We start from the raw sequence: 18,572 nt of genomic DNA on the forward strand, positions 1-18,572 counted from the left end.
CTGCCCCAGCGACAAGCTGTTGTACCCTTAAAGGTACAATTTTGACACCCTATTTTTCTGTGTGTAGGGGGATAGAAAATACGGTTTGTACGGTATAAAAACCATTACGCCTATGGAATGTCCCCATATGTCAAAAAAACAATCTTTGTTTGTTTGTGTTTGTTTGAGCCTGTTTATGCGGTTTATGAGGACACAAATTTGTATAACTACATGGGTATTACACTGGTATTACACTATAAATGTGGTTTATGAGGACATATCAAATGTCCTCATAATTCAAATGGCCTTAAAAACATACTAAATGATGTTTTTTTGAGAAAGTAAAAATGCAGAATGTTTCCTGTGATGGGTAGGTTTAGGGGCAGGGGCAGTGTAAGGGGATAGAAAATACGGTTTGTACGGTATAAAAACCATTACACCTATGGAGAGTCCCTGTAAACCACATTGACCAACATGTGTGTGTGTGTGTGTGTGTGTGTTTTAAAAATGTCATCAATAATTTACTCTTTTTTCCTGTCTTTCAGGGCCAGGCGGACCTGTTGAAGCACGCAAAAGGAGAAGCGATAGACACTTTGCGACAGATTCAATGTGCTGCTCACTCGTGTGGCTTGGCCAAGAATGGAGCCTCCACGTCCCCTGCCTCCCCTCTACTGCCGCCCCATGCGCGGCCCCTCCACACCATCCATGAGACTGAGACGAATAGCACCACCCTGCACTGAGAGAGAAAGAACGTTTTTTTTGTTTCTACACATTGTGAGGAAGGTTGGTCTTTGCCTCTTAAGTCCAGAATAAAGCAGCAGTAGGAAAGGGGTCAGGTGCATTGAGTCAGTGAAGGACACACTAGAGACAGTTTTGTTTTGATCAGTGTTCCCAGCTCCACAATGCCTGCATGGCTTGGGTCTTAAATTGGTATCCCCACTGTGAAGTCATGTTTTAAAGGATTATAGTGACTTGCACTCCTGTGACTCAGCTGCTGGTGATCACCTTCTCTAGCCACAACTCTCCCACATCTCAATCGTATGCACTAATTTAGTTAGTTCACCCAAAAATGAAAATTTGATTTTGATCTGCTTACCCCCAGGGCATCCAAGATGTGGATGTGTTTGTCGTTGCTCGTATAATGCATGTCTATGGGGTCTAATTAGACCCATTGACATGCATTATACGAGCAACAGTTGGAGTTAAAAATCTTTGAACACACCTACATCTTGGATGCCCTGGGGGTAAGCAGATTTCATTTTTTGGGTTTTAATTCGTTTTTTGTTTTCAAAACCGCATCGGGGTATCAATCATAAACATCCAGATTGAGCAAGATTTTTCTGAGCTAACAAAACTGGGCAAAACAGAAAATTAAAAGTACATTTGAATTCACTTATGAAGGCAAAGGTTTACACCAACATAGTTTACACCTCCTCATTTATAGCAACATAGAACTCAAGACTCTCACTCCTCTGCTGGCTTCTCCACACATTTTTTAATTAATTTTAAAACTCAGTTCAATACACCCTGGTCCTAAAAGGGCCTTTCTCCAGGGGTCATGCGTGTATGTACAGTGTGCGTGTATGTATGTGTAATGCGTATGTGGTGTATTTTGAATAAGAAAAAGTGTGTATATCATTTCTAAACTGGAAACTGGACACATCCCATATGCTCTACTGGTAAGATTAGAAACTCTGGGAAAATACGGCTCTCAGTTGTTGAGAAAAGCACCACTGACGATGAGAAAAGGAAACAAATATTTCAATAAATTAAGAATAAATCATTTTAAGTCAGAGTAAAGACACTTGATCATCTCATTAAGAACACATCACACCCAATAATACATCCTGTTCATGAATATTGTTATTACTGCTGTTAATATTGTGGGTAGGTGTTAATTCAAATGGAGGTTATTTTATATTTGCGTAAACGGGTGTCATTCTGTACCAGTTTTCCTTGGTGGAAACCTCACAGGAACAGAAAATGTGAATGTTGGGGTCAGGGCAGGAAATATAGTTTGGGTCAGAATTTGGGTGTTTACTGTCACCTTAATGTCAAATTACATCTTACTGAGATGATGTCTGTCATTTATAAAGCCCACATGACATCAGAAATGTCTCCATGTCATTATTGTGTTTTATACTTGTGTTGTATCACATTTTCAGAAAATCAAAGGACATAGTACATTTTAAATTTTGGGGTTTGTGCGTTTTTTTATTTTCTCTTACGCTCACCGAGGCTGATCAAAACACGGTACAAACAGTAATACTTTAGTGATAATATAGTAAAATAGAACAAATATATTTTAAATGATAATATTGGTATATTGGCATTGGTAAAAATATTTAAAAATGTAATTGATTCGTATGATGAAAGACCCATTTTTAGCAGTCTTCAGTCACATGATCCTTTGGAAATCAATAATTCATATTATAATCATTGTTGAAAACAGTTGTGCTGCTTTGCTTAATATTTTTGAGGATACTGTGATGAAATAGAAATAAAATGTTCTCAGGGTTTTCTGATTACAAAGGTCAAAATAACCTTTTCGTTTATTTGAAATAGAAATAGTTTGTAATATTATTTCTTTACTGTCACTTTTGATCAATTTAATGCCTTTCTTTTAAAAAAAAACAAAAAACACTGACCCTAAACTTTTGAATGTTAAGAGTAGATGACAGAAGATCATAAATGTCTTGGACTTGATGTGCATTCATGAAAATCATTTTGTCAGTGCGTCGCCTGGGAATCAAACCCAGGATTTTGGCATTACTATCTTAAGCGACAGGAAAACCACTAACATTCAAAGACACATGACGTTGGAACAAACCATTACAAACATTCATATGCAGACATTTGCAACTAAGATGATTATTTGTGGCATCAATTTTAAATTCCTTCATGTTTGCATTTCTCTAATCATTTAGAATATGTCTAGGGTTCTCTTGTAGTGTCCTATGACTTCATCCAAAGACATCCATTACATATAATGTGAATGCCATTATTCATGCAATCCACGACATATAAATAAATTGACCTTCCTCTGTGGTGTAATGCAGGTGTACTGTGTGTATTCAGTGTCTCATTATTAACTGACTGGTCTCTGACCTTCTGCTTCACACAAAGGCATCCTGCCATCCATATTCCCCTTCTTTATTTGTTAGTGATGCTGCTGCTCTTTTGTTCCATTCCGTCTTTTGTTACTCTATCAGACCCTCTTCATTTGCAGCTAATTAAGTCAAGGCCTTGTCACACTCATTCTGTTGGCATTCGCTAACGAAGCTCGTCTGGCCTTCCATAATAGTCTTAAAAAACTCTGTACAATTACTTGGATACAGGCAATCCTGGTTACACGCTAATGACAAAGACGTTAACAACCCTAACAATTCTTCATTGTATCATAATCCAGCTTCAAATGAGAAACATGACATTGAAGAAATAAAGGGGGTGATATCAGCTGGGTTTTTTTGTCAGTATAATGTATGCCTATAATTAACTTCAGAGGATGGAGCAGTGGGTGGCATGTCTGTATAAAAGCACTGGTCCCGTTTCAGAGAGTTAAAGGAGCATTGACTTTAAACATCAAGTCCATCAGATTCATGACATTTGTCTACAACAAGACCGGAGCAGCTGCCAGACTCATGGACTGCACAGCCAAGGTAAGAGTTTATCTCAGCAATTTCAACTGAAGGCTGCGTTAAGGGTTACGTCTGCGGGTTATACCATTTAGATTGCAGTGACATTCATGCTGATTATAAAGACCAAAAAAATTATACAACCTGCCAAGAAAATAGTTTGTAAAGCATTTAATTAAAGGTTAACTGTGTAATTCAATAAAACTTTTTCATAGAAATAAAATGAACATCAGAAATTATGCTAAAGGCTATTGGTAGCCTAATAATGTTTTATGACAGCTGTCAGAAAGTAATTAGAATTCTTGAGATGAAGATGCTTAAAATGTCTCATTACCTTTTAACTTTATTTTATTGTGGATTAAAGTTTTCTCAGGTAGGCAAGCAGTGTTGGGGAAAGTTACTTTGAAAAGTAATGCATTACAATATTGCATTACTCCCTTAAAAAGTAACTAATTGCGTTACTTGGTTCCTTTTAAGAAAAGTAATGTTACATTTCTTTGCGTTACTTTTTTTCACCTGGGCTGGGCTTGTTTTTTCATTTAACAATAAAGTTCTATTTTTGATCAAATGTAGAGATCCTTTCACACTAAGAGTAGAAGACGCAGGTAAGGCAAGGCAAGGCAAGTTTATTTATATAGCACATTTGCTACACAATGGCAATTCAAAGTGCTTTACATAGAAAGGAATTAAAATAGGGATAACAAATGCATAAGAAAAAGAATACAATGTAAAGAGAAATAAAAATAATAAAATGATGATAACCAAAGAAAAGAACAAAGGTAAACTAAAACAGTTATAAAAATATTAAAAAAATGATGCATAGATAAGGTGCAATCATTCGGACGTACAGTGGCTCAGAGCTCATTCAGTAAATGCACAGCTGAACAGATGTGTTTTGAGTCTGGATTTGAATGTGGCTACTGTTGGAGCACATCTGATCTGTTCAGGAAGCTGGTTTCAACTACAACTGGCATAATAGCTAAAAGCAGACTCTCCTTGCTTTGAGTGAACTCTTGGTATTTCTAACTGATTTGATCCTGCTGATCTGAGTGATCTGTTGGGTTTGTATTTAATCAGCATATCTGCAATGTATTTAGGTCCTAGCTCATTGAGAGATTTATAAACAAGTAGTAGAACTTTAAAATCGATCCTAGATGTAACTGGAAGCCAGTGTAAAGACCTGAGGACTGGTGTGATATGGTCATATTTTCTGGTTCTGCTCAGAATCCTGGCTGAAGTGTTCTGTAGGAGCTGCAGCTGTCTAATGGTCTTTTTGGGAAGGCCGATGAGAAGGCCATTACAATAGTCCACCCTACTGGTGATGAAAGCATGAACCAGTTTCTTGCCTGGAAACAAAGCATCTAATTCTTGCAATATTTTTCAGATGATAGTATGCTGATTTAGTTATTGCTTTGACATGACTACTGAAACTCAGGTCTGACTCCAAAATCACTCCAAGATTCGTGACTTGATTTTTTGTTATCAGACCTTTAGCCTCAAGATATGCATTCACCTTGAGAATTTCATCTTTGTTTCCAAATGTAGTGATTTCAGTTTTGTCTTTGTTTAACTGAAGACAGTTTTGGCACATCCAGTTGTAAACTTCATCAATGCATTTGCACAGGGAGTCAATGGGGCTGTAGTCATTAGGTGATAGTGCTAAGTAGAGCCGGGTGTCATCAGCATAGCTGTGGTAAGCAATATTGTTCTTTTTCATTATTTGGCTCAGTGGCAGCATATACAGGTTAAACAGGAGTGGTGCTAGAATTGACCCTTGTGGGACTCCGCATGTCATGGACGTCCACTCAGACTTATGGTCTCCTTTACTCAAATAATAACTTCTCCCTTCTAAGTATGATCTGAACCATTTGAGGACCATCCCAGAAAGCCCGACCCAGTTTTCCAGCCTGTCAAGAAGTATGGTGTGGTCAACAGTGTCGAATGCAGCACTGAGGTCGAGTAGAACCAGAATTGATGTTTTGCCTGTATCCGTATTTAAGCGAATATCATTTATAATCTTTATGAGCGGTGTCTCTGTGCTGTGATGCGGTCGGAAACCAGATTGAAAATTGTCAAAGATAACACTTACTTCACCAATAAAAACAAAAAATCTAAAGATCTAAAGACTCATTAAAGGTCAGCAGCATGTACACTGGTCAATAAAGTGAGATGAAATATAACATTAAATGTATTTATTGAACATATTTAATTATTGGAGGTTTGCATTCCAATTTTGCATTTCACAGATTTTATTATTTTGAGGAATACTATATATATATATATATATATATATATATATATATATATATATATATATATATATATATATATATATTAATAAAATAACTTTCAATAAATAAATAAAAAAATAAAAACAAATACAGTTGCAATATTTAAAATAAACCCATTTTCTCATTTTAGTGTGACAAGATGGTCTATTTTCATGTAGCCCCAACTAAGGAAAACAAAATAAATGTAGCCTACTTCCTAAATTCAGATAAAGTAACGGAATCAAAATCAGTTGTTTAAAATGAACCCATTTTAGCTGATTTTATTTTAATTTAGTGTGGTAAAGGGTTTGCAATTATGTGTCTGGGTAATGATATAACAATATATAATTTCAACAATTAACTCTCTCTTTACAACAGAGAGTTCAACTGCTCCTCTTCATGGCGCTGTTGGCGCACCTGGCGCGAGACGCTGAGGGCGTGGCCACCTGCTGCACGAGCACTTCTTCTAGATCCTGCAAGTTTTACGAGCTGCTGTGCCGCGCTGGACGCCGAAACGATACTTCCGTCGCCAGGCATTTCGGTCGCTTTAATGACGACGCTTCTGTCGGGATTCTAACCCTTGGCAAACGTAAAGTGGACGAGAGACGCATCGAAGACCGCCTACAACAACTACTGCACGGCTCACGGAATCAAGCCGCGGGAATCCTGACTATGGGAAAGAGATTTGAGGACGGTGGGCACCTGCCGCTCGTGCACGCGGGAGGGACCGAGAGCGCGCCTGTGAGACTCGGACTGGAGCGTCTGATGAAATATCCCATGATAACCACGGTACCTGAAGATTTGGACGTTTATGATAAACGATGACAACTGTCGCTTTTTAAAACGAGTCAATTTCGCCAGGTCAATTGCCAATACGGAAGTCTGTTCCTAATGGGGTTTTAACATTTTATTTGAGTAAAACATACATGTTTGTCGTTAACATTACTTGAAGAGACTTGTTGTCTTACCTCAGATGTTCATTTGTAAGATCCCGTGTGTTTTATATAAAAAGTTATAGGCCTATCTACGTAATTTTACGTAGACTAAATAAATACCCATTTTAAAAACCTAGTAAAACTCAATTCTCTTGTGTCTTTTTCAAAAATGCAAGATCCTTTGCTTTCCATAACAGTCTCAGTGGACTTTGTGAGCTAAATTAATAAGGCTAATAATAATGTTAATAATGCTCGTTTTATTAGTCATGGTCAGGGTAGAAGCATTATCATATATTGTGTGTGTGTGTGTGTGCGTGTGTGTGTGTGTGTGTGTGTGAGAGAGTGATTTGTTGAATTTCTCTAATGTGTAGTATGTTTTGTGGTCAGCAGATGGCAGGCGGTGTAAATATTGTAAAATAACACTTCACAATAAAGATGAGGGGGAAAAATTGGTCGACAAACAACTTGGCTTAAGGGTTGAGGATGTAACTCTTCGACAACATAGCTATCTGTGTTTAAAATGTGTTATATTTAATGCTTTATCTGATATACCGTAGTCTTATTTAGGCCTAGTTTTAGCTAATTGTTGTTAAAGTTTTCTATTTTTACAGGTATATTTATCAGGTAATGGTAAATACTGAAATAAAGAAAATGCTCAATAATAACAAGATAAAGGGACACAAATGCAATAATTAAAAACAAAAACATTAAATGGTATCTTAACCACATATATACATAAAACAATATATAAGTAAAACAATAATAGACACAAAATAGTTCATGAATTATACACAAACACGTGACAACATGCCCGTCTCGATGTGACCGTTTGCCTCAACCTGACACTTTTTGGGAAATGATTAATGCTTTTCATAAAGGCCCATGCTTTTATCCCTCCACTCCCACTGCCTGTGAAAACAACACATTTCCAGATTGTTCCTGCAGCCCTGCCAGTAAGTATTATTGACCCAGAGCTGTATGCTTTCAAATTTCACCCTTATATAAATTACTGTGTGTGTTGTGGGAGATGTTGCTTTTGTCTGGTAATATATGTAAATATCTGCTCAGCACAGATGGCTGTTCTGCTTTCCTTTTCGCACCATCTCTCTCTTTCTCTCCTAATTTTTGTTTCTAGTAATGTTACTGTCCCTTTAAACCCACTTCAGCTCTTAAAGTCTCTTTATTTGTGGTTTTAAGACTCCTTACTGCTCCCATTACAGCCTCTATAACTGTCGCTCAGTCACTGGAGATCTGCTTGTGCCACATTAATTCGGTTATATGCAAAAGATTTTTCTGTATAGGCTTTTCAGGCAGAATATTGTCTCGCAAACAAAAAGCATACATAAATGTTCTATATCTGAGAATTTTTGGAATATATGTACAGTAAATAGAAATAGTTATGTGTGTGTGTGTGTGTGTGTGTGTGTGTGTGTGTACTTTTATATTTGCATGTACATTAAAGCCAAATACAACTATTTAAAATTTATAAAAAAAAAACTTACAATAATAGAAAAAAAGCATAAAATAAAAACTGAAAATATTAAAAAAATAAACGCTAATTCAAGAAATCAATAAATACTCTAGTAATAAATAAAACAATAATATATATATATATATATATATATATATATATATATATATATATATATATATATATATATATATATATATATATATATATATATATATATATATATACACAAACTGTATATATAATTCACATTTTTTTGACAAGCCGTATTTACTGTTACTTTTTGTGCTTCATTTTGAAAGAGAGTGGGAGAGAGAAAGAACGAGAGAGAAAGAGGGAGGGACAGAAGAGTAGAAGAGATAGCAGTGAGTGAAAGTGAGAGATGCAGTAGCGACTGTGCACCTGCCTCAGAGAGGACACCAATGATGAAAAGGAAGTGAAGGATGAAAAGAATCATCCTAACTCCTATTAGGACAACCAGAGAAACCAACAAATACATGGAATTCACAGAAAAAAGGGAGTTGAGGACTAGCTGTGTGGGGACTGAAACGAGGCATTGAAGAGACCGAGATTGAATGCACGCAACAAGAGAGAGGCGAAGCCTATGTTTTGAGCTATTTTTGAGAAAAGAAGACATAAAATCCAATTATATTGGAGAGAGTGCAGAACAGCTGTACCAAACTGATGGGCTGTAGAGAGAGAGCACAATATCCTCGCAAACTTAATACGGACAAAGACTGCTGGACGACAAGAATGCATCCTCCCAAACTACAGTTTCCTGAGCTTAGTGGAGCTGCTAAACATGAAGCGCAGAGACATGGAGGATTGAAGTAAAACTGCTGCAGAACGCTTTTTTATACGGTCCTTACAAGGTGGTATTCACACCTTCTATAAGCCACCAACACAGTTTAAACCTCGGACAAAATCACCTCACCTCTCTCCTCTCTACGTTCTCTCGCTCTGCCTTTCTTTCTTCTTCTGTTTGCGATGAAGGGGATCTGAGGACTTGTCATCATGCCAGTGATGAAAGGGCTCCTGGCCCCTCAGAACACCTTTCTTGACACCATCGCCAAGCGCTTTGATGGCACACGTGAGTAGTTCTGCTTTTCTCCAACCTCTGTCTGAGCTTTCACCCTCTTTCTCTGCAGCTTCTGACCTGAAAGGCATTTGAAGACATGTTATTTTAGTTTTATCAATATATTATTATTATTATTATTATTATTATTATTATTAGAGAATGTATTGATATTTTGAATTAGCTTTTAGTTTTAGTTCTTTTTTGGTTTTAGTTCTCTTGCTTATTGTTAGTTTAGTTTTTCTTTTCTTTTCTTTAATGTACACCACAAAAAAAGTGTTTTACGATTTAAGATTTACTCAATTTCATTAATAGTAAAATTCCATAAAATTGAATTGAATAATTGATTAACAATTGTTCAATTATTCACTTACCATACGAACATTTTATTGAATTGAATTTTACTATTAATTAAAATTCCATAAATCTTAAAAAATATTGGATATTTTTATTTCTGTTTTAGTTTAATCTAATTCATTTTATTGCCAAACAACACTTCAAGTTTTTTCCATTTTCCATTTTTGTTATTAATTCAACTTTATTTCATTTACCAAATTAGATTTTTAAACCATTTTATTTAATAACAACACTATCAAGTTTTCAAGAAATAGTGATTTGAACAAGAATTGTTGATTTCAAAGTTTCTGAAAGCTATAACACATTTTAGGTAAAACATTTTTGTACATTAAATATTTTTACACCAATTTTATTCATATAAATAGAAAAGACTAAAGTCAGAATATTTGAATGCAGAATGTCTTTCCTGAGCAGATTAGCTGTGAAATAAGATTGCTTACAGTTTGGACCTTCATTTGGTGAAAGTAGCCTATGAGAATCAATCATAATTTTTATTACATGCTCACTTTATGAAGCAGGCAGAAATTTTGCCATCCTTAATTGTTGAATGTATTGCTTTAGTGTCAGTAGGTCAAATCAGGAATTTTATTCAGTATTGTTCTGGATTTAGTCATTATCTTTTGCAGTGAGCATAAATAATATGAGAGCAGAACTACTTGAAACCTCCCTGAAGTGTTATTCATTGCAAGAACGGCACTCGATGTTCGGTAGTGTGGGAGTTATGCTCTACAGTTCTGTGCAGATAAAAGAAGAAAAAAAATGGTGGCCAATACATGATTGGGATCATTTTGTATAAGTGGTCCTCACTACCTCTCTACCAGCCATCATGTCTGTTAGAGAACTCAAAGAGTACTAAAGCCATGAAGGTGAGCATGCATGACTAAACCATGAAGAGCGATACTACTCCCAACTGACAGACACAATGACATTAGTCAGTGTGTTATAGTCTGATCCTTCAATACATGAGATGAATAAACCCAGTGACTTATTTTAGCCCATGATTTACTCACCCTCAAGCCATCCTAGGTGTATGACATTCTTCTTTCAGACGAATACAGAGTTATATTAAAAATGTCCTGCTCTTCCAAGATGGCAGTGAATTGTTGCTCCGTTTTTGAAGTCCATAAAAGTGCATCCATCCATAACTGCTCCACACGGCTCTGGGCAGTTGCCTTGAAAAATTACTTCTGAAGCAAGGTAATGTGTTTTTGCAAGAAAAATATCTGTATCTAAAACTTTATAGAGCGTTTATAGACCGTCTTTTGTATTCAACCTATTTTTTTTATGGTCTATGTATTCAACTTACAGAAAAAGTGTAACGCATCTCGCAGTTCAAAATGTTTACGTCTGACGACATTGCACACTAGTTACGCTCGTCATATGGTGACCGTCGGAAAGAAGAATGTCATATACACCTAGGATGTCTTGAGGGTGAGTAAATCATGGAGTAATTTAATTTTTTTGGCTGAACTAATTCTTTAAAGCCCATTGACTCAAAGAACGATAACTATGCCAATAATAACTATATTAGCATACACGCCAATGGACAATAACTTGCAGTTCACCGTCATCCTGAATAAACTTGTCTCCGGCGCAATAACTCCGATCTTTCAAGTATTTATACTCTTGTGTAATCAGCGCCGCATCCTAAATAAACCTGTCTCTTCCGTGATAGCCTGAAATTTTGAATATTCCGATCTAATATGTTTTCTGACCTGTAAGGTTGCCAGAATAATAATCTTACACAGTGTGTTAATAGGCCAGAGGAGAACTGGCACCCCGACTGAGCCTGGTTTCTCCCAAGATTTATTTTTCTCCATCACGCCCTGATGGAGTTTTGGTTCCTTGCCACTGTCGCCTTTGGCTTGGCTTGCTCAGTTGGAGACATTAAAATTATGATCAAAGTTATTCAACTAATTATACAAATAAAATTTATGAATTAGGTTTTAATTAATTCTATAAACTATAATACAGATCTGCCAACATTGTCGCTATATGATAAATTAAAATAAGCTGATGACATCACTGTTTTCTCCAGTACGACTGTACAGCCAAATCTAATTTTGTTGCAATATTATCCTGTTTGACACTGTGAAGCTGCTTTGACACAATCGTGATTCTAAAAGTGCTATATAAATAAAGTTGATTGATTGATTGATTGAGTTATGACGCATACCACAAGAGTTTTCAAGCTCTTAAAGCCGGGTGGATTTCCTTATTCTCAGAATTAAAACTGTAGATGTAGTTATGAATCTTGGTGTGAACATCACTTTATTAGTGGATGCTTTGTTCACTGCACCCAATTTTTAACTAATTGTCAGTCTTTAAAACTGACTGTGCAAAGGGATGAAATCATTTGTTCAGTAAATGTGAATTCGTACACAGTATTCAAAATGCAGTATTATGGATTGTGTTTTGTGATACATGCACAAATTGAATAATTCAGGGGGAAAACACTTGAAATCCAATCTTACCATTTAGGCAAGGCAAGTTTATTTATATAGCACATGATTTCATACAGGTAATTCAAAGTTCTTTACAGAGAAAAGGGAATTAAAATAATCACAAAATAAAGGACAATTAAAACGGTTATAAAAGGAATTAAAATAGTTAAAAGATGATGCATAGATAAACTCTCAGTCAAAGCTGCTTGTTTTACTGTGAGATTTTCCCATGTTGATTGTATTGTGCCTGGAGTTTAAACTCAAATAGCATCAGATTTCAAGCCACATATGAATGGTTTGTAAGAGTACAGTTCACACTGTTCACACTACAAACAACTAAATGTATTTGAAACCAGGATTCACTCTGAAAAGTTGGCTCGTTACACCATCTGCAGTAACATGGTGAATTTACGGTTTCACTCTTGGTGTGAACACACCATTAGTCGGTGGCTCGTGTCCATTTTAGCATCAAGTTTGGCCTGAAAAGAGACATTTGAACCTATGATCATGTAATTTACTATTTTACTGGGTACGCCCCACCCCCTCCCATTTCAATCAGACAGTCATTAGGAACCATGTTCTGGTCTAATAAAAGCTCACAACATCTTTAACCTGTCCGAATATCAGATGCATTGAAGCATTTGTTGTTAGTCTTCCTTATTAGACAGTAAGGAGTCTCTTAATGAGCTCTCAAGAGAATTCGCGTGTAGCCTTTCACCTTCTCTGCACTTGTTTGATGAGGCTGTTAAAAAAATAAAAAATTACAAACTAATAAGAGGATCAACACTAAGCAGAAATATTGATATAGTCACATTAACTAAAACCTGCAAAAGGCTTGTGCTTTCCCTTGTCCTCTCCTCCTCTCCTCCTTAGCTGTTTGCAAGAGGCCACTGAGGGAAAGCGTCTCTGTGGGATGCTCTTCAAAAAAGCAATGTCCCTAACTCACTGTACAGCAATCATAAAAATCATATGAATCATTCTCTTTGCCGTTCTTAGGGACAGATTTTCACACTATGAAATGTCACGCTGACCATTTGCTCTCTCACTTTTCAGAACAACCTCCCGCGATCGTGTCACACCCGTCCTAAACACTGGCTGTCTAGATTCAGTGTCAGTATGTGCATGTGTGAGTGAGAGACGTGACGTTGAGTATGTGTATGCTTCATCTCTCTCTCTCTCTCTCTCTCTCTCTCTCTCTCTCTCTCTCTCTCTCTCTCTCTCTCTCTCTCTCTCTCACACACACACACACACACTTCTTCAGAATCACTTAAATCACTTTTAATTAGCTGAGGCAGACTAAAGATCTGGAAAGGCTTATTAGAACAGAGAGGTGGTTGACAAGGCCTTAAAGGTCCCTTGGCATGAAATTTTCATTTCATGAGGGTTTTCAACATTAATAAGAGTTCCCCTAGCCTGAATATTGTCCCCAGTGGCTAGAAATTGTGATCGTTGTAAAGCAAGTTCTGGCGGTCTTTCTCTGCCTTTGAGAAAATGAGAGCTCAGACGAGCTGATCTTGAATTCTGAATTCTTGAAATTCTGTTATGACATCATAACAGGAAAGTTTACCTCCCCTTCCTCTGCTTTACCCGCCCAGAGAATTAGTAGAGAATGTATTCAGTTTATCAGTTGTGATGTCAACTCCGTTGAAAACTGAACCCAGGGGTAATTAACAGATGGTTACCAAGTAGATCGTTCTCTTGGATGCGTTTTCATGAAAATCGAATGTAAAGAGTTTTATCTCTAAAAACAGATTAGCTTATAATACTAGTGTGGGGCATAGAATATGTACAATTAAATCGCTAGTTAATACCACTTACAAGGCTCAGAATAGTCTCACACTGACACAGTAGCATGATGAGGGTCCCTACATGCAAACCGAAGCTTTGAGAACTTTGTAAGTGTACAAACATTTTAATAAGAAGATACTTTATAAAGACAGTCCATTATGCATATACAAACAGGAGCCATCTTGGAAAAATAGTGTCGAGTTGAGCCACAAAGGTTGTGCTAAGTGATGAACTGTGACTTAGATTCTCATATGGTCTGTTGTTTCTGGAAGAAAACTAAACACAACAGAGAAAATAAATAAATTAAAATGTCCATGTAATTAGATTTCACAAACTTAATTTCAGCCACAGCGTTCGTGGCTCGACTTGTCGAGACTGTTTTCCAAAATGGCTCCTGTCTGTATACGTGTAATGGACAGGTCTTTATAAGTATCTTCTTATTAAACTGTTTGTACACTAACAAAGTTCTCAATGCTTCAGTTTGAATGAAGGGACCCTCATTATGCTACCGTGTTAGTGTGAGGCTATTTGAGCCTTGTTAAAACTAGCGATTTAATTTTATTAACTCTGTGCCCCATAGACAATCGTTATAAGCTAAACTGTTTTTAGAGCTAAAACTCTTTACATTCGATTTTCATGAAAATCGCATCCCAGAGAACGATCTACTTGGTAACCATGTGTTAACTACTCCTAGGTTAATTTTTCACCGGAGTTGTCCTTTTGCAGTTGCAATGTCAGCACAGGCTTTACCATATGGATTCAACAGCACCGCCACAAACAGTGAGTAACAGTGTTCATTAATGCCTGATCTGGGATCAGTGAGTTCTGATGTGTAGCTAATCATTCAAGTTCACACAGACTTTCTTTCTAAATTGTTTAATACTGACAGTCCTGCAGCTGGCTGTCTTGATGCATCAGTGAATCAATCCAGTGACTAAAACGATCAACTTCACTTCATTTCTGTTAGTAGTATGAAACCAATCTGTTATTTAAATGATTAAACTACAGAGAGCGATCAAAGAACACTCTTTATAATGTTCAGATCGGTCTAACACACGTATATCTGCAGTGTACACTCGTCCAAACGGCCAGTATAATGAATGACGCTGTTAAGCTCAACAGAAGCTCTTACTGTATTCATGTCGATTTCGTTAAGGAGTGTTTCACACTTGTAATTTACACTGCACATTCTATATAAACAAATTCAATGTTTCAGAGGAAAAATGCTGACAGAAAACAATTTGATTGAAGAAGAGACCTTTCATTCCTACCTTTATAGTCAGAAGTATCCATTCAGTATAAACTTGATAGTAAAGTCGGCAATACAAGGATGCACAATGCTAGAGCTTTTATGTAAACAGGTCGCATGCTGAATTCATCTTATTCACTATTGACACTGACCCTGCAAATAAGAACATTAACCCAGGGTTTAGGAAAGTGAATCCTGGTTTACCCAGGATTGACTGTTAACCCCGGGGTAAATTATGAACAGCGTGAAGCAAGATAACCCATGATTCAGTTTACCCTGGAATTGCCCATGGTTAACTATTTAAAGTGTGAAAATCCCTAAAGAAAATCAAGGGTGAAAGTTTGCAAGTTTTGTGGCACATAAAAAATTGTTTTATTTGATAATAGTGTTCTGCAAAACTTTGCAGAACTGTTGATGTTTTGAATTACCATAATATGTATGGAGGCACAATGTGATGCATGTAAAGGTTTACTTTTTCAGAAATATACACTAAACAATTACCATTGAAAATGTTGGTGTATATATATATATATATATATATATATATATATATATATATATATAAAAGTATATAAAAAAGTATCTTATTCTTACCAAAGCTCATCATTTATTTGATTAAATGTAAAATACTTTTTTTTATGTATATTTTAAAAATGTAATGTATTCCTGTGATGGTAAAGCTGAATTTTCAGCATCATTACTTCAGTCTTCAGAGTCACGTGATCATTCTAATAAGCTGATTGTGGTGTTTAAGAAATATTTCTTATTAAGATTAATGTTAAAATGCTGTTCTGCTAAATACATTTGTGGACACCATGTTACATTATAAATATCTTTAATGAAACTTTTGATCTCTGTGCTGAGTAAAAGTATTAATTTCAAAACTAAGTATTCACTTCATACAGATCCTAAACTTTTATCAGTTATTTGTGCACTGCAGTTTTAAAGGAATAGGCACAAATGTAAGTGGATATTAACCTGTTTTCACAGTTTCTATAAAAAAAAATAAACTGTAGACAGTTCCCTGGTAACCTCAGCGACAGAAATAAGCACACTGACATATGTTTTTTTTTTTAAATATATATTTCCATAGCAACCAAGTACCAAGAACCATCTTGCTTTAATACCACAGAACAAAATGATAGTTTTCGTATATTATCATCAGGTATCATCACACCATCTTGGAAAGCTGAATCTGTCAAAACTATTAGCTTTTGTGGCATTAACAGTGTCTTGGATGAGTATCTATGGATTGATAGGGATAGAACACGCATACACACGGTTAAGTCTCTGTGTGCAAATATCATTTTCTTTTTTTCATTGAAATTAATTACGTTTAAATATAGATGTATAATTTACAAATTCAATTATCCCTACTCATAGTTCTGCAAAACATGATCATTCATATTAAGAAAACAAAAATTCTGAACAAATCTGTAGTCTTGTGTTGAAGTTGATGCCTGCAAGGACAACCTGTTTCTGTGCAGAATTTAAAAACACAATGTTCTTTTTTATGTTGAATTCTTGTCTGATTTTGGCCTTTTTTGGGCTTGATCTAGCTCTACAGGTTGATATTAGGCATATTTTAGTTTTTACATCTAGCATGGTCTAACACACTGCATTCTTTCTAGCTTATCTGATACCACAGACAGATTCCCTCTGATAATGATGAACATTAAAACCGAGCAGACAAGAGCAGACAAATTGGCAATCTCTCAATCTTGTATGTCGACTGTAACAGAATAATGCTATGTCAATAATATGATTGTATGAAATAATATTAGTAACAGATGAAGCAAAACCCTATCAGATGTCAAGGGCCTTTCTCTTATGTACTCATATGAAATCTGAACTCCCTGAATAGTTTTATTTGTTCATTTAGAAACCTCAATGGCTTCATACTCTCCTGCTCCAGTCAATTTATTTATTCATTAAGTGAGTGCCGCAGATGCAGCACTCACTCTAGGCTTGTTCTGTGGACTTAGGTCGGTGCGGTGGTGAGGTCATGCATCGAACTTATTTGCGCTTTATTTATAGTATAGTTTCTCTGTCTATTGATTCTTATTCAAACATGGAACCACTGATGGATGGATGAAATGTATTTTGCAGATGTGTGTAAAGAGTAACATGATACCAAACAATTGCATGCTTTCCATCTCTTTAACAATGTTTAATAATGGCTTTATAAAGATTATTGATTGAAGCTCATCTGAATGGCTGACCGAACGTAATATGAAGTGGAAAGATTATTCTGTGTATGCTTAAGCATTAATTGTTCATTACTAGAGAACAAATACACTGCACTTTGCTTCATATATTATTTCCACTTGCCTTTTAGTTTGTGTACATATTCAGGACGGTTTAACTGGAACCAATAAATTGGTACCATGATGGAAAGGGGGCTGTTTAGGATTGAGGGCCGTATTACTACATTTTACTCATGCACAAACACCCACAGGCAATCAATTCTTATGTAATTACCACCCCTGCAGAACTTAGGTGAAATGAATAGCAAAGTTGCCATGGAAACAGTACACAGCTCTTTTAGTTTTCTACCAGTGAGATCAAGAATTCAGAATAAAACAGGAAATCTATAATTAGCTTGTTAATGAAAAGAGAACTAAATGGCACACAGTGTTCTATATGACGATGATGAACATCCCGAATTTACTTTGTAGGCCTACATTTATAAAAGGCTAGAGCAAGTGACTTTTTACATCTCACCGTTTTCCAATTCTTTCCTTTGTGTGTCTAAATTTGGTGTGTACAGACAGTAACTTCCTGCTGGGAAATGCTCAGGGGAGCCGCGGCTACCCCATCGTGTACTGTTCGGATGGGTTCTGCGAGCTCACCGGGTTTGCACGTACCGAGGTGATGAAGAAGACATGCACATGTCAGTTCCTGCACGGACAGGAAACCAGCGAGAGAGTCGCTCAGCAGGTGGAGAAAACCTTGGAAGGACAGAGAGAGTTCCAGACAGAGGTCCGCTATTACAGGAAGAACGGTAAAGACCATTTGAAAGAGTAATTGTTCACACTGCATTGGACACAATTTTGAAACCTGTGTGATTAACACCATTAAATGAGATGTTGTGGGCCGATTAAATACTAAAGCTTTCATGGTTTGCCTTTTTGTGACTAGGTACCACATTCTGGTGTCTGCTGGACATTGTCCCTATTAAAAATGAGAAAGGAGAAGTGGTTCTTTTTCTCTTGTCCTTCAAAAACATCACTAACTCGTATGGCAAATCACACCCCGGCTCCACCACTGAAGGTAACTGACTGGCAGTGAGTCAACAAATCAGCTGTGATCTAAATAGTAGCTGATCTTCTATAGGTTATTTTGACACTTAATGTACTTGCTGTGTGT

General features: G+C 36.3%; 3 protein-coding genes across 4 annotated transcripts in view; all 3 read left to right on the forward strand.

Annotated features, from left to right (window-relative positions):
* Nucleotides 1-1,672, forward strand: part of plcl5 (phospholipase C like 5) — a 94,897-nt gene extending 93,225 nt beyond the window's left edge. For both annotated transcript variants that reach the window (XM_067413986.1, XM_067413995.1), the window contains exon 6: nucleotides 525-1,672. In XM_067413986.1, the coding sequence (XP_067270087.1) occupies nucleotides 525-719 (195 nt within the window). In that variant the 3' untranslated portion in view covers nucleotides 720-1,672. The remainder of the gene's footprint in view (nucleotides 1-524) is intronic.
* Nucleotides 1,673-3,532: 1,860 nt separating this feature from the next.
* Nucleotides 3,533-6,836, forward strand: hcrt (hypocretin (orexin) neuropeptide precursor). Its single transcript, XM_067428905.1, has 2 exons — nucleotides 3,533-3,638; nucleotides 6,263-6,836. The coding sequence occupies exons 1-2, from the start codon at nucleotides 3,579-3,581 to the stop codon at nucleotides 6,707-6,709; spliced, it is 507 nt and encodes a 168-aa protein (XP_067285006.1). The 5' UTR covers nucleotides 3,533-3,578; the 3' UTR covers nucleotides 6,710-6,836.
* Nucleotides 6,837-8,609: 1,773 nt separating this feature from the next.
* kcnh4a (potassium voltage-gated channel, subfamily H (eag-related), member 4a) overlaps nucleotides 8,610-18,572 on the forward strand; it is a 29,732-nt gene continuing 19,769 nt past the window's right edge. The window contains exons 1-3 of the mRNA XM_067414086.1: nucleotides 8,610-9,380; nucleotides 17,974-18,207; nucleotides 18,345-18,476. Of these exons, the coding sequence (XP_067270187.1) occupies nucleotides 9,305-9,380; nucleotides 17,974-18,207; nucleotides 18,345-18,476 (442 nt within the window). The 5' untranslated portion in view covers nucleotides 8,610-9,304. The remainder of the gene's footprint in view (nucleotides 9,381-17,973; nucleotides 18,208-18,344; nucleotides 18,477-18,572) is intronic.

The sequence above is a fragment of the Pseudorasbora parva genome, chromosome 2 (genome assembly GCF_024679245.1).
Source record: "Pseudorasbora parva isolate DD20220531a chromosome 2, ASM2467924v1, whole genome shotgun sequence".
NCBI lineage: Eukaryota > Metazoa > Chordata > Actinopteri > Cypriniformes > Gobionidae > Pseudorasbora > Pseudorasbora parva.